This window comes from Hippocampus bargibanti, linkage group LG08 (assembly GCF_051943395.1).
Source record: "Hippocampus bargibanti isolate YZ-2025 linkage group LG08, ASM5194339v1, whole genome shotgun sequence".
Classification (NCBI taxonomy): Eukaryota; Metazoa; Chordata; class Actinopteri; order Syngnathiformes; family Syngnathidae; genus Hippocampus; species Hippocampus bargibanti.
In genome coordinates, this window is record NC_142741.1 from 12,513,496 (window position 1) to 12,528,463 (window position 14,968).

Sequence of the window (14,968 nt, forward strand, 5' to 3'; positions counted from 1 at the left end):
TAAACATGTTTCAACTCTTTAATAGCGATATGCAGAAGGACAGCAATGCGGTCTGACTGCAGAGCAAGCCAGCAGAGTTACCACAGTGATTGCGCAATCTATGTTGAGGCTCAGCCGGCTGCTTCCTCACCGCTCGTCTCGACTTAGTATTTGAACGGTAAATGTGAAAATTCAGCGATTTTGAAAAAAAAATCCAAAAACGGTGAAGTTAAATGGACAAGAACTTTAAAGTAAAAATCACTAAATACATTTAACTGTTTAATTTATTTTTTCATTTGATATTTCCATGATGACACCTACCTCCCCGACTGCACGTCACTGATCGAGGCCGTATGTGCCCCACAGTATGAATGAGTTTGACTCCCGACCATGAGGTCAGTCCCCTAATATTTTACTTTGAAAACGTAAAAGGAAGTGGTCGCCTGGATAAAGACGGGTGGATTTTTACTGCGGAAATTCGTCACAGAAGCGAAAAAGCAAGCTTGTTTCTTGGCAATCGCCTCCACAAGCTTGTATTTTCGGTCAAACAGTTAAGTGTGGGCATTACGATGTTCAGTTTTTGGTCTCCGGTTTGCTTTTGAGTAAGATAATGCAATTATTGAACCGCTAAGAGTAATACTGTTTTTCCGAATCTTTACGACGAAAAGAGATAGTATTGGTTCTTCGTCAAGAAGGTGAGTGAACATTATTGACACATTAAAGGACAACCGACGTCTCCGGACAAGTTGTGTCCATAATTTGTAAAATGGCTTCAAATGACTTCACCTGAGCGTATTTTACAAAGATTCCACCGCATATAGCTATATTTTACGTTTTAAGACTCGTGCTGAATATTCAGGAAGTCTGGTTTTCGGGTTGGTGACGAGTCCGTACGTGACGTCTCTAAAGGAATGCCCCCGACAGAAAAAAAGACACATTGTAGCAGTCCTTCCATCACGTCAATGTATTTTGCTGTACTTGTTTGGTCCGAAAACCTCGTGTTGCACCCAAAAGCCGCCAGAAGACGGTTTCCAAGCTCCATGGAAGGAATTTATCAGCCTGTGGAAACGGGCTGATTAATTCCTCACAACAGCTCGGTTGCCATTTTGTACCTCTTTTCTGGGACGCTACATTGCAGTCCAGATGCCTCAAAATGACACGGAAGGACTTCTTTAATCGATTGCAAACATGTATGCTTTCCTCTTCAGAACTATTTGAATCATATTCATAACTGGATGTGTAACAAGAAAGCATATTCTCCGAATCTGAAGCCATTGTTTTGATTCTTCAGCAATGCAAGACGTCTTGGCGTGATGTCATGAACTGGGGGCGGGACTTTCTGAAAATGCCCAATTCACAGCTCAATTTTTTGCAGATTTTGGACACTTTAAGTCATTTTTATTGGTGTTTTGCATTTGAATAAAAATATCATACTGCGTGTTTTGGGTATTTTAGATGCTATAAAACGTTTTTCTGATGTCAGTTAAGAAACAAAAAAGTGATGTCGGTTGTCCTTTAATACTCCAGCATTTAGTAGCTACTGTTATTTGGAATTGTCTTTGCATTACTGAATAGTATGCGTGTAAATTGAATAGATTTGTTAATTGCATGATACCAGCAGTAAAAGACAAATCTAAAGACGATTCCAGACATATTATAAAACATTTTCTCGACAAATATTACGAAAGTTTAAAATGAGTGAAAACGCTCAAATGTATGACCGTCTCAATGAAAAGTAAATCAAATGTTACTTTTTGAGGTGTGTTTAATTTTAGGTGTGTGTTGTTTGTCTCTTAAAGGACAACCGACACCACTTTTTTTGTTTCCTAACTGCTTCCTAATGTTTCCTAAAACGTTTTATAGCATTTAAAATACCCAAAACACGCAGTATGATATTTTTAGTCAAATGTAAAACACCAATAAAAATGACTTAAAGTGTCTAAAAACTACTTCAAATTGAAACCGGAAGTGGTCAGTTTCAGAAGGTCCCGCCCCCTTGTTCGTGGTGTCACGCCAACACGTCTTGCCTTGCTCGAAAATCAAAACGATGGCTTCAGATTCGGAGAAGATGCTTTCTTGTTACTCATCCAGTTATGAATATGATTCAAATAGTTCTGAAGAGGAAAGCATACATGTTTGCAATCGATTAAATAATTTATTCCGTGTCATTTTGAGGTAGCTGGGGGGGAAACGTGGCACCCAAAAAAGGCAGAAGATAGCGACAAACCTCCGTGGAAATGGGCTGAGTTTTTTCTTTGGAATTTTTGTCAGCGCAATCTCAAATAGTTGCTCGGTGCAACACACAACGATTCACAATTGCGTTATTTTTGTGTTTTCCTTCTAATTTCATCATCAACACGGATCAACACAAAGTTGTCAGACCAAACAAAGTACCGCAAAATGCATTGACGTGATGAAAGGACTGCTACAGTGTGTCTTTTCTCGGTCAGGGGCGTTCCTTCCGTGACGTGACGACTCGTCACCAACTCAAAAACAAGACTTCCGGAAGATTCAGCGCGAGTCTTAAAACGTAAAATATAGCTATATGCGGTGGAATCTTTGTAAAATACACTCAGTAGAAGTCATTTGAAGCGATTTTACAAATTATGGACACAACTTGTCCGGAGGCGTTGGTTGTCCTTTAAAAATGTTATCGGTTGTCCTTTAAAGGCCAACCGATAACATTTTTTTGTTTCCTAACTGACATTAGAATTTTTTTCTAACATCTAAAGTACCCAGAACACACAGGCTGATATTTTTAGTCAAATGAAAAACACCAATAAAAATGACTTAAAGTGTCCCAAAACTACTTCAAAATGACCTCAAAAAGTTTCAGTTTCAGAAGGATACGTCTGTGTAAGCTCTCAGTCGTACAGGAGTGGTCCATCGATGAGAAGGTTTCTTCAGCCGTCATCTGTACAAAAGTGAAGGTTTCGGACGTTTCGCCTCCTATCCAAGAGGCTTCGTCAGCGAACTAAAAATTAGCACCGAGTCTTGACACGAATGCGGTGTAGGTAACTGGAGAGGGTGCCCCCATCATCCGGGCGCACCCCGGCCCAGTGTCGAGCGGCGTTCCGCGCGACGGGGGGAAGAAGTACAGCCTGTCTTGGGCGATTATCTGGCTGACGGGGTTCAGTCCTATGCAGAACAGCAGTGGAGAGAGTGCATCACCTTGATACATGCCACATTTGATGGACACTGGCGTTAGTGGCTTGCCATTGGCTTCAAGTGTGGTTTTCCACATCCTCATCGAGTTTGCATCGAAGGCTTTCAGGGTCCTGTTGACCTCATACAACTCCAAGCATTCAGTGATCCATGTGTGTGGCATCGAGTCATATGCTTTCTTGTAATCAATTCAAGCTGTGCACAGGTTGGTATGTCGGGACCTGCAGTCTTAAGCGACTGTTCTGTCAACCAGCAGCTGATGTTTGGCACCTCGAGTATCTCTACTAATGCCTTTCTGTGCTTTGCTCATGTATTGTTCCATGTGTCCACTTATCTTAGCCGCAATGATGCCTGACATGAGCTTCCATGTTGTGGAGAGACAGGTTATTGGACGATAGTTGGAAGGAACTGCACCCTTTGAGGAATCCTTTATGATCAGGATTGTTCGCCCTTTGGTTAGCCATCCTGGGTGAGTCCCATCCATCAGCAACTGGTTCATTTGTGCTGCTAGGCGCTCGTGGAGAGCTGTGAGTTTCTTTAGCCAGTAGGTGTGGACCATATCCGGGCCTGGTGCTGTCCAGTTTTTCATACCTGAGACTCTTCCTTGTATATCTGCCGCTGTGATGGTAACTGGGTTCTGTTCAGGGAGGTGGCTGTGCTCCTCTTTCAGAGTCACCAGCCATTGTGCCCTGCTGTTACGTGCAACCTCCTTCTCCCATATGCCTTTCCAGTATCTTTCAGTTTCCAGCCTTGGAGGGTCTGCTCTGCTGTTAGAACCCTGCCACTGAGCGTACACTTTCGCGGGTTGTGTTGCGAACAGCCTGTTTATTCTTCTGGCCTCTTTAGGCGACTGGACAAGGCCTGGAGCCTTTGTTTGGCAGTTTCGAGTGCTTCAGGTATGGTTATCTGCATGTACCTCTTGGGTATTGACCTTTTATTCACACCTCTCTGGATCTCCGTCAATTGACTCACATCTTTCCGAGCCGCCTTGATCTTAGCCTCCAACCGTCTTTTCCATGGTGGGTAATGAATCTCGTGGCTCTCATGGTTGCTCTTGTAGCCAAGCATCGCTAGGATCACTGATGCTGAGGTGTATATCAGCTCATTGGTTTCCGTGATCGTTCCGGTCGGGATCGTTCTCAGTGCTGCATTCACAGTTTCCATGAGACTTTCAGGTGGTACTTCACATAGCCGTTGTATTCGGTTTCTTAGTTGCCCAGTTTTCATTTTTGCCATGATCTTATCTCTCAGGTCAGTTGCTGCCTCGCTCAGCATTTCATTCATTGGGGCTGGCTTCCCAATCTCATCATTCATTCACAGTTTCCATGAGACTTTCAGGTGGTACTTCACATAGCCGTTGTATTCGGTTTCTTAGTTGCCCAGTTTTCATTTTTGCCATGATCTTATCTCTCAGGTCAGTTGCTGCCTCGCTCAGCATTTCATTCATTGGGGCTGGCTTCCCAATCTCATCATTCATTGGGGCTTGCCTCCCAATCTCTGGTTGAACCTCTTCCTCTGATGTGGCAGCCTGGGGCCCTTCACCTCGGAATTTGTGTTGTACCTCATCAATCTCAAGTTGTGATAGCAATTGCTGTTTGCGGATATTGGAACACTGAGCTACTAGTTGTTTCGTGGTCAACCGTGACTGTGGGTTTCGAAGGAACCATTCAGCCCCCATTCTCCGCATGTAACCCCTCTGACTAGGGTTGCTTGAGTAGTAGCATTCCAACAGAGCCATGTTATCGCATCTCGTCCAGCTCCGCTTTGTTCCAGTAGCCCATTTTTCATCAAGGTGCTCTGGTTCCCCAGCACCTGACGCAGACCTTGTTTGGCCGGGCGACGTCTGAGCCGGCATGTCATTCCATTTATTGTCTCTCATCATTGTATGAGGTAGGCATTAGCGTGAAGGGTCTTGCCCAAGGACCCACACTGGATGATGTTTTTTTTTGTGCTCATTTTCTCTGCCACAAGTGGGGTCTCCCACATGGCAAACTGATGCCTTATCAACTGAGCTATCCAGCCGCTTATATATATATATATATATATATATATATATATATATATATATATATATATATACAGTGAGACCTCAACTTACGAACTTAATTGGTTCCCAGACAGAGTGTGTAAGGCGAAAAGTGTGTATCTCAAAAAAACATTTCCCATAGGAAACCATTAAAATGGGAATAATCCGTTCCCGGGTTTCCATAAAATATACTTTTCAACTAAATAAGCCTTAAAACTACACACAACATACCTTATTCTATGTATAATAAATGTGCTATTGTATTGAAAGAAATACACTGCATTGTATCATAAAGTCACTTTATTTACATTTGTGATGGTCATTGATGGCTTGATGGAATGGTCGAAGGTCAAAGGGAATTGCTGTTTGGAAAGAGAGGCGCATTACATGACGACTGTAATTAAAGAAATAAACTGTGCTGTAAAATAAAGTTTTATTTACCTTTTTGATGGTCGTTGATGGCTTATGGGAGGAGAGTCACCTTCCATAAGGACTGTTGGTAGCTTAACCTCTGGTGCTGTTCGGTCGTGTGCTTCCGCCGAAGATCACTCCGACAGCCGTGGTGGGTGTTTATTATGAAAGTAGTGCTTATTATAAGGTTTAATTTTCAGAAATTTGACGTTTGTAAGTTGAGGTGTTTGTAAGTTGAGGTCTCACTGTATATACAGTAAAGTCTCGTTATATCGATATTCAAGGGAGTCCGAAAAAATATCGATATAACCGGGACTATCGATATATCCGACCCTGTTTGCATGTAATTTTCTCCGTCCGTGCATAGAAATAGTATCGATATAACCGGGACTATCGATATATCCGATATCGATATAACGAGACTTTACTGTATGTGTATGGTGGGCAATTAATTTTTATCAGGGGCCGCATGAGAAACCTGAATTGTGTCAGAGGGCCACCAACTTTCTTTCATTGTAAATTCTCAAATTAAATATTTTGAATAGCTGGTACTGATAATCAGAAGAATAAAGCACTCTTAAAATATTTATATTAGGTTATGTGGAATTGTGGTGTATTGGTTAAATAAGAAAAACAATTATTGAACCAGTGCAATTTATTTTTAACTTGTTAATATCCACAAACAATAACTTGTAATGTTTTCCACCTTATGTTACCTCTTCAGTGAGAATAATCCAGTCTGTTCTGGGCTTGAACAAGGGCATTGAAATCTGGCGGAATGTCTGAAGTGGCTATCCGAAGGACAGCTGAGAGGTGGTCATCAGTCATAGAGGATCTGTGTTTGGATTTGTTGAACTTCATAACTGAGAATGTCTGTTCACAATGATAGGTAGATCCAAAGAGGACTAGGATCCTCTGAGCATGCCTCCTCAGGTGTGGAAAATTCTCCTCTTTAAGGGCGGAGTAAAAGTCCAGCAGTGAGACTGACTTGAAGTGATCTGCCAGAAGTGTGTCAGACTGCAGATCAATGAGTTCCATCTCAACTTCACTTGGTGCATCATCCACACTGCAGTTGAAGGGAGAAGAAACCATGTGCGTTTCACTATCAAGAGTTTTGAAATCTTGAAATCGCCTTGAAAACTCTGCATGCAATGCTTCTAACGTGGTTGAGTACTTTGGGAGGTGATCACCTGATCTTTTGGCTTCCTTAAGTGTTGGCAAGTGGGTCAGAATGTTGACCTTCACTTGGCTTGAGAGAAGCTGCAGTTTTCTCATGAAAGCCTTCACTGCACTGTACATCTCATGCACAAAAAGGCCCTTGCTCTGCATTTTGACATTTAGTTCGTTCATTAGTGCAGTCACATCCACAGCGAATCCGAGGTCTGCCAACCAGTCGTTATCTGAAAGTTCTGGGACGTCATGACCTTTCTGAATACAGAACTCCTGAATCTGGTCTCTCAGGTCCCAGACACTTTTCAGAACCTTGCCAAGGCTGAGCCACCTAACAGTGCAGTGATAGCTTATGTCACCATGTTCAGCCTCATTTTCCTCCAACAAAGCAACAAACTGTCTGTGATTTAAAGCTCTCGCTCTGATGAAATTAACTATTTTAGTGACAGCATCAACGACGTGTTTCATTTTTAACACTGTCTTACACAACACTTCCTGGTGTATGATACAATGCAAAAATGTCAATTTCTCATCAGGGTTCATTTCTGTCACTTTATCCTGCATTCTCTTTAAAAGTCCAACATTTTTCCCGGTTAGATTTGGACAACCATCTGTTGTCACACCTGCAAGCTTGTCCCATTTCAGTCCTAACATGGCCATACATGCATTTACCTCTCTGAACAAGTCATCACCAGTGGTTGTCCCTTTTATTGACTGCATGGCTGCCAACTCCTCCGTGATTTGAAAGTCTGCGGTTATCCCACGTAAGAAGATGAGCAGCTGGGCGGTGTCACGTACATCGCAGCTCTCATCCAAAGCCAGAGAAAAAAAGTCAGTCGGCCGCTCTGTTCTTCAGCTGAAGCTCTAAGTTTCCCGCGATGTCCTCAATCCGCCTCGTTACAATGCGTCAGGAGAGTGAAACGTTCTCAAACGCGCCCTTTTTCTCTGGGCACATCAGCGCAGCAGAGTCCAATAAACACTTCTTAATAAACTCTCCGTTGGAAAATGCCCTACTTTTTCTGGCGATTTTGTGAGAAATGACATAACTTGTCTTGACGGCTTCATCTCTGGGAGTGTGAAGTTTAGTGAAACATCCTTGTTGGGTTTGTAGTTTTGCAAGCAATGCATCAGACACCCTTGCACGCTCTTTACCAGACAGATTTCTGTATTTATCTTCATGCTTGGTCGTGTAGTGGTGATTCAAATTATATTCTTTAAACACAGCAACCTGTGTACCACAGACTAAGCACACTGCTTTACCTTTAATTTCTGTAAAGAAATATTTGGCAGTCCATGTCTTGTTGAAAATACGGCATTCGTTATCAACTTCTTTTCTTGGGGTGTGCCGACATCTTGAGCCTTGAGGGTAACCTGGCGAACAGAATCGCCTTCACTCACTTCCGTGTATACACGTAAGACTCTCGCGCATATACACGTAATACGTAGAGTCTACGTCCTGCATACGTAATGACCTAACGCTTTTCAAAATACAAGTTAAATCATTTTTTTGTTTAATTTATGGCGTTTATGATTGGCCTCACGCGGGCCGGACAGGGACGTACAAAGGGCCGGATGTGGCCCGCGGACCGTAATTTGCCCAGGTCTGTACTAAACTACCAGTAACACTTTAGTTTGCTGACGAAGTTTCTTGGATAAGAAGTAAAACGTCCGACACCTTCAAAGAAGTACAGATGGCGGCTGAAGAAACCTTTTCATCGATGGACCACTCCATAAATTGTGAATATACATTGTAAGGGACAAATATCTCAATTTTAGGAGTTATTTGCAGTTGACAACATTTGTGAAATAATGATTGGAATCCATGGAAATTATGATCAATCATGGCGAATCAGACTAACATTACAAGAAGCCTAACAAATTACAACCCTCAAAAATGTGTAATTCCATCGATTTATCTCAGATATGGTAGTGCAATAAAAAACATAATATCCACAGTACTGTATAGCGATTTAGATTTGAACAATATCCTTACTTATTCAGAGGAATACGTACACATACAGAATTGAGCATGATAGCGATGTTATTGCGATATCTTAGTTGTACATACATATACAGTAATCAATAACTACAGTAAAGTCTCGTTATATCGATATCGGATATATCGATAGTCCCGGTTATATCGATACTATTTCTATGCACGCACGGAGAAAATTACATGCAAACAGGGTCGGATATATCGATAGTCCCGGTTATATCGATATTTTTTCTGTCTCCCTTGAATATCGATATAACGAGACTTTACTGTATTACATTCTTGTTCTTTTGATATTTCAAGTTTAAGGAAAATTAGCTTAGGGCTGTATCATACTGATTGTGCTTTACACCTTTTGTTTAAAAGTGCATTCCTTCCAGAATGACAACAACAGCCTAAGCGCATACCGAGATGAACTGTGTAATTTTGATGTTCCTGCTTGAGTCTGGTGAGTAAAATATGTCTGTCTGACCATCCGTCCATAATATATATATATATATATATATATATATATATATATATAATATATATATATATATATATATACAGTAAAGTCTCGTTATATCGATATCGGATATATCGATAGTCCCGGTTATATCGATACTATTTCTATGCACGCACGGAGAAAATTACATGCAAACAGGGTCGGATATATCGATAGTCCCGGTTATATCGATATTTTTTCGGACTCCCTTGAATATCGATATAACGAGACTTTACTGTGTATATATATATATATATATATATATATATATATATATATATATATATATATATATATATATATATATAGTGAGACCTCAACTTACGAACTTAATTGGTTCCCAGACAGAGTGTGTAAGGCGAAAAGTGTGTATCTCAAAAAAATATCCCATAGGAAACCATTAAAATGGGAATAATCCGTTCCCGGGTTTCCATAAAATATACTTTTCAACTAAATAAGCCTTAAAACTACACACAACCAACCTTATCCTATGTATAATAAATGTGCTATTGTATTGTAATGAAAGAAATATACTGCACTTATAATAAAGTCACTTTATTTACATTTGTGATGGCCATTGATGGCTCTTAATTGACACCTGTTGCTTTCTGACTTGTAAGGTCTTACGAAACTGAGGCATCACATTATCATTCATCATGTTGATGATTCTTATAGCCTTTTCTGAATGGAACTGTTCAATAAACTCTGTGTTGATGACCTCATTATGGTCAGCAACAAGCTCCTCGATGTCATTTGCATTCACTTCGAGTCCCGTAGGTGCTGGCAGAGATTTTATGACAACAAAAGGCGCGAGTCCGATGATTCCACGGACGCGGAATAAAACGCGACAAAAGCAGGCGGGCGGGGCGAATAAAATGGCACACTCGCGTATAACAATCACCTCGTGCAAAGCAAACTTTTGGAGCACAAGAAAACTTTTGGAGCACAGGACATAGCGATTCACTTTTGTCGTAATCATGTCACTGGTGAGGTGACAGTGACTGGTTGAAATGAAATGAAATTGAAGTGTGGGCAGCGGCAGCCACGCCCGAGCTGTCAACTCGCACGTGACAGTTTAGCGTGACTATTGACACGCTGTTCCGGTGTGTGTGAAAACACTAGCTCTGATTGGCTTACCATGACACATGACTCACAATCACTTCTATCGCATCTTGACAGGGGGTTCAAGTGTAGCAACACAAAAACGTTGGCAAGTGTTTGTCACCGCTCATTCAGTTAGACAATGCTTTCCGAACAGCCTAGAGTTATAAGAAGTCGTGCGCTATTCTCGAACCTGAACGCACCCCAAGTCTTGGAGGACAAACAAACAGAGGAGAGTAGACGTGTACGGCTGGTAGTTTCTTCAATTTATTCATAGTAACGCACCACATTTGAACTGAGGCTGAACACGAGCCTGTGGTGTTTATTTTCCGGTACCATAATAGTAAAATTATCAGCAAAAAGCTCCAAGTAGGCGATCGACGTGTGCATTCAATGAGAAGGGGTATGGAAAGTAGCGCCGGCTGGAGCGTTGTTCGATCGTGTGCTACAGCCGAAGATCACTTCCGCCAGATCCGAAGGTCATGTGCTTGATGGACCGGCCGTGGTGGGTGTGTATTATGAAAATAGTGCCTATTATAAGGCTTAATTTTCATAAATTTGACGTTCATATGAATGGCGTTCGTAAGTTGAGGTCTCACTATATATATATATATATATATATATATATATATATATATATATAGGATCGGATATATATAGGATCGGATATATCGATAGTCCGGTTATATCGATATTTTTTCCGACTCCCGAGAATATCGATATAACGAGACTTTACTGTGTGTGTATATACAGTAAAGTCTCGTTATATCGATATTGGATATATCGATAGTCCCGGTTATATCGATACTATTTCTATGCACGCATGGAGAAAATTACATGCAAACAGGGTCGGATATAACGATAGTCCCGGTTATATCGATATTTTTTCGGACTCCCTTGAATATCGATATAACGAGACTTTACTGTGTATATATATATATATGTGGGCGGCCCGGTAGTCGAGTGGTTAGCACACCGGCTTCACAGTGCAGAGGTCGCCGGTTCGCGTCCCGGTCCGGCCTCCCTGTGTGGAGTTTGCATGTTCTCCCCGGACCCGCGTGGGGATTCTCCGGATCCTCCGGTTTCCTCCCACATTCCAAAAACATGCATGGCAGGCAGAATGACCACTCCAAATTGTCCCTAGGTGTGAGTGTGAGAGTGACTGTCGTATGTCTTTGTGTGCCCTGCGATTGGCTGGCAACCAATTCAGGGTGTCCCCCGCCTCGTGCCCGAAGACAGCTGAGATAGGCTTCAGCAACCCCCGCGACCCTAATGAGGAATAAGCGGTACGGAAAATGAGATGAGATGAGATATATATGGGTTATTCAACAAGATCTTAGAAGGTGAACAGAGGCCTGAATGGAGACGAAGTGTACTCGTCCCCATTTTTAAGAACAAGGAGATGTGCAGAGTTGTTCTAATTACAGAGGAATAAAGTGGTACAATGAAACTCTGGGAAAGAGTAGTTGAAGCTAGACTAAGAGCAGAAGTGAACATTTGTGAGCAGCAGTATGGCTTCATGCCAAAAAAAGAGTACGACAGATGCAATGTTTGCTTTAAGAATGCTGAAGGAATTGTATTGTGTCTTTGTAGATCTGGAGAAAGCGTACGACTGTGCCCAGAGAAGAGCTGTGGTATTGCATGAGGAAGTCTGGAGTGACGGAAAAGTATGTTAGAGCGGTACAAGACATGTATCATGACTGTAAGACAGTTGTGAGGTGCGCTGTCGGTATGACTGAGGTATTCAAGGTGGAGGTGGGACTCCACCAGGGGTCAGCTCTGAGCCCCTTCTTGTTTGCTATGGTGATGGACAGGCTGACAGACGATATTAGACAAGAATCTCCTTGGACCATGATGTTTGCAGATGACATTGTGATCTGTAGCGAGAACAGGGAACAGGTGGCGGAGAAACTAGAGCTGTGGAGATATGCCCTGGAAAGGAGAGGAATGAAGATCAGTCGCAGCAAGACGGAATATGTGTGTGTGAATGAGAGGGATCCAAGTGCAAGAGTGATGCTACAGGGAGACGAAATAAAGAAGGTGGCGGATTTTAAGTACTTGGAGTCAACTGTCCAGAGCAATGGAGAGTGTGGAAAAGAGGTGAAGAAGCGTGTCCAGGCAGGCTGGAGCGGCTGGAGAAAAATGTCAGGTATGATGTGTGATAGAAGGGTTTCAGCTAGGATGAAAGGAAAAGTTTATAAAACCGTGGTGAGACCAGCTATGATGTTTGGACTGGAGAGAGTGCCACTGAAGAAAAGACAGGAAGCAGAGCTGGAGGTAGCAAAGCTGAAGATGTTGAGGTTTTCTTTGGGAGTGACCAGGTTGGATAGGATCAGGAATGAGTGCATTAGAGGGACAACTCATATTAGAGGTTTTGGAGAGAAAGTCAGAGAGGCCAGACTGAGATGGTTTGGACATGTCCAGAGGAGAGAGAGTGACAATATCAGGAGAAGGATGCTTAGTCTTGAACTGCCAGGCAGGAGACCGAGAGGAAGACCGAAGAGGAGGTTTATGGATGTGGTCAAAGAGGATATGAAGGTAGCTGGTGTGGGAGAAGAGGATGCACAAAACTGGGATAGATGGAGGACATTGATTCGCTGAAAGCCGAAAGGAAAAGAAGAAGAAGAAATATATATATATATATATATATATATATATATGACAGATTTTAATAACTAGGTGGCCCGGTAGTCAAGTAGTTAGCACGCTGACTTCATTGTGCATGCAGATTTTAGTTCAAATCCCACTCCGGCCTCCCTGTGTGGATGTGCATGTTCTCCTCGTGTGGGTTTTCTCCGGTTCCTCTGGATTTCCTCCCACATATACCAAAAACATACAGGGCAGAATACAACACTCGAAATTTTCCCTTGATGTGCGTGTGTGAGTGAATGGTTGTTTGTTTCTGTATGCTTGTGATTGGCCGGCAACCAATTCAAGGTGTCCCCCGCCGAGTGCCCGAAGACGGCTAGGATAGGCTTCAGCACCCCCCCCCCCCCCCCCCCCGAGTCCCTCGTGAGGATAAAGCGGACAGGAAGATAGATGAATGAATGAATTTTAAGAACTTGAAACCTTCAGATTTTCAACATAAAAACCAAAATCATATTTTTTTTTTTTTTAAATTGTGTGTTTTGGTAAAACATTCTTCAGCATTAACACTGCCATTATTATCTTTTGCACAGTGTTTGGTATACTCCCTGTGCCATCAAACGTGTCTGTTAACTCAGTTAACTTCCTTCACATCCTGCATTGGGATGCTGGGCCTGCCACCCCACCAGGTGTACAGTACAAGGTCTTTTCAAGGTAAATTCCCCATCCATCATATTTTATCACAACTCCAAAACAACTAAAATAGACTTTCAAGGAAGTGAAAGCTGCAAGAAAAGTTTACAACTCGTTTAAAAATGTCTCTTTGTGTTGCAAGGAAGCATTTCATCCTAGACGTTTTTGTTCGAATGGTCTATGACCATTAATTATCTCTATCACCCATTCTAGTTTTTTCATAGCTATATTACAGTATTTTAGTTGTTGTAACTTTAGTAATTTAGTGTTTTTGGTACTACCATCTTTAATATGCTGTTTATCCCTGCTTCTTTGTCAGTGGTGATCACCTTCCTTCTGTCTTTATAATGTGTCCAGCCTATAGTTTACAGCAGGGGTCCTCACACTTTTTCGTGTGAGGGCCACATAACTTTTCCCTTCTCTGATGGGGGGCCAGTGTCAGATTGGAACAGAAAAAGTGTGATGATCGTAGAGGAGCTTAAAAATGTGATTGTTTTCCAGAAAGCCACACATAACCAAATAACCCTTTCCAGGTTCGTTACAGAAAAAGTCAGGAAACAAATAATAACACTATTAATTAAATAAATAATAACTGAATAACCCTCTCTGAGTTCTTCACAGAAAAAACATTAACTTTCTGTTGTGCCATGCACAATCGTAACAGATAAAAGTTCAGCTCAGTTGTCAGAGCAGAATCTCTCTAACACATATAGGCAGTCTCTTAAAGTTCTTGTGTTCCTTCCTTATAATCCTTTTGTAGGTTCCAGTAGGCTTGTAGACACCGCTGTTTGCAGCTCTCTCTCATCAACTTCCCTGTGAAAACGACAACGGAAGCAGGTTGAGAAAGTGAACTATGTGATACAGCACATACACAGCACAATACATTTCACTACCAGTATGGCTGTAAAGATGGATTTTATCCCAGTAGATGTTATTATGATTATATTTGTTCATGCTCAGAATGACTCATTCAAGTCAGAAAAGTGAGCTTACCTATGTATGTCGTCTGGTGAGAAGTTGAATATCCGGTTCCATTCTAGTTAGAGCCAGTGTCAAGCACTGATGCAAATGTTCATCTGTCAATCTTGATTTCATCGTTGATTTCAGCAGTTTCATGCGAGAAAGGGTTTTCTCGCAGATATATGTGCTGCCAAAATCTGTGGACATTTTCATTGCTTGTTTTTTGATGTTTGGATATGTGTCGTTTGGGAGGGCGGCATAGAAGTCAATGAGACTGTTGGGCTTGCATGCGTCTTTCAGAACATCACAGTTCTGTAACTCAGGTCCAACTTCTCCATGGTTTGGTACACTTGGTCAAAAATATCCTCTCGCGTTGTAGTCCCTTTGAGACTTTGGAGGT

The 14,968-nt window shown here is 41.9% G+C and overlaps 1 protein-coding gene and 1 pseudogene across 5 annotated transcripts in view; one reads left to right on the forward strand and one right to left on the reverse strand.

Moving 5' to 3' along the window:
- The first annotated feature begins 455 nt into the window (after positions 1 to 455).
- Positions 456 to 14,968, forward strand: part of crfb1 (cytokine receptor family member b1) — a 36,253-nt gene continuing 21,740 nt past the window's right edge. Inside the window, exons 1-3 of one of the 5 annotated variants that reach the window (XM_089003343.1) lie at positions 456 to 674; positions 9,111 to 9,192; positions 13,509 to 13,629. In XM_089003343.1, the coding sequence (XP_088859469.1) occupies positions 9,156 to 9,192; positions 13,509 to 13,629 (158 nt within the window). In that variant the 5' untranslated portion in view covers positions 456 to 674; positions 9,111 to 9,155. Of the gene's footprint in view, positions 675 to 9,110; positions 9,193 to 11,922; positions 11,997 to 13,508; positions 13,630 to 14,968 lie in introns of all 5 variants that reach the window. The other 4 variants (XM_089003344.1, XM_089003345.1, XM_089003346.1 and 1 more) reach the window with 4 other exon arrangements.
- On the reverse strand, positions 5,238 to 8,722 carry LOC148894557 (general transcription factor II-I repeat domain-containing protein 2A pseudogene; annotated as a pseudogene).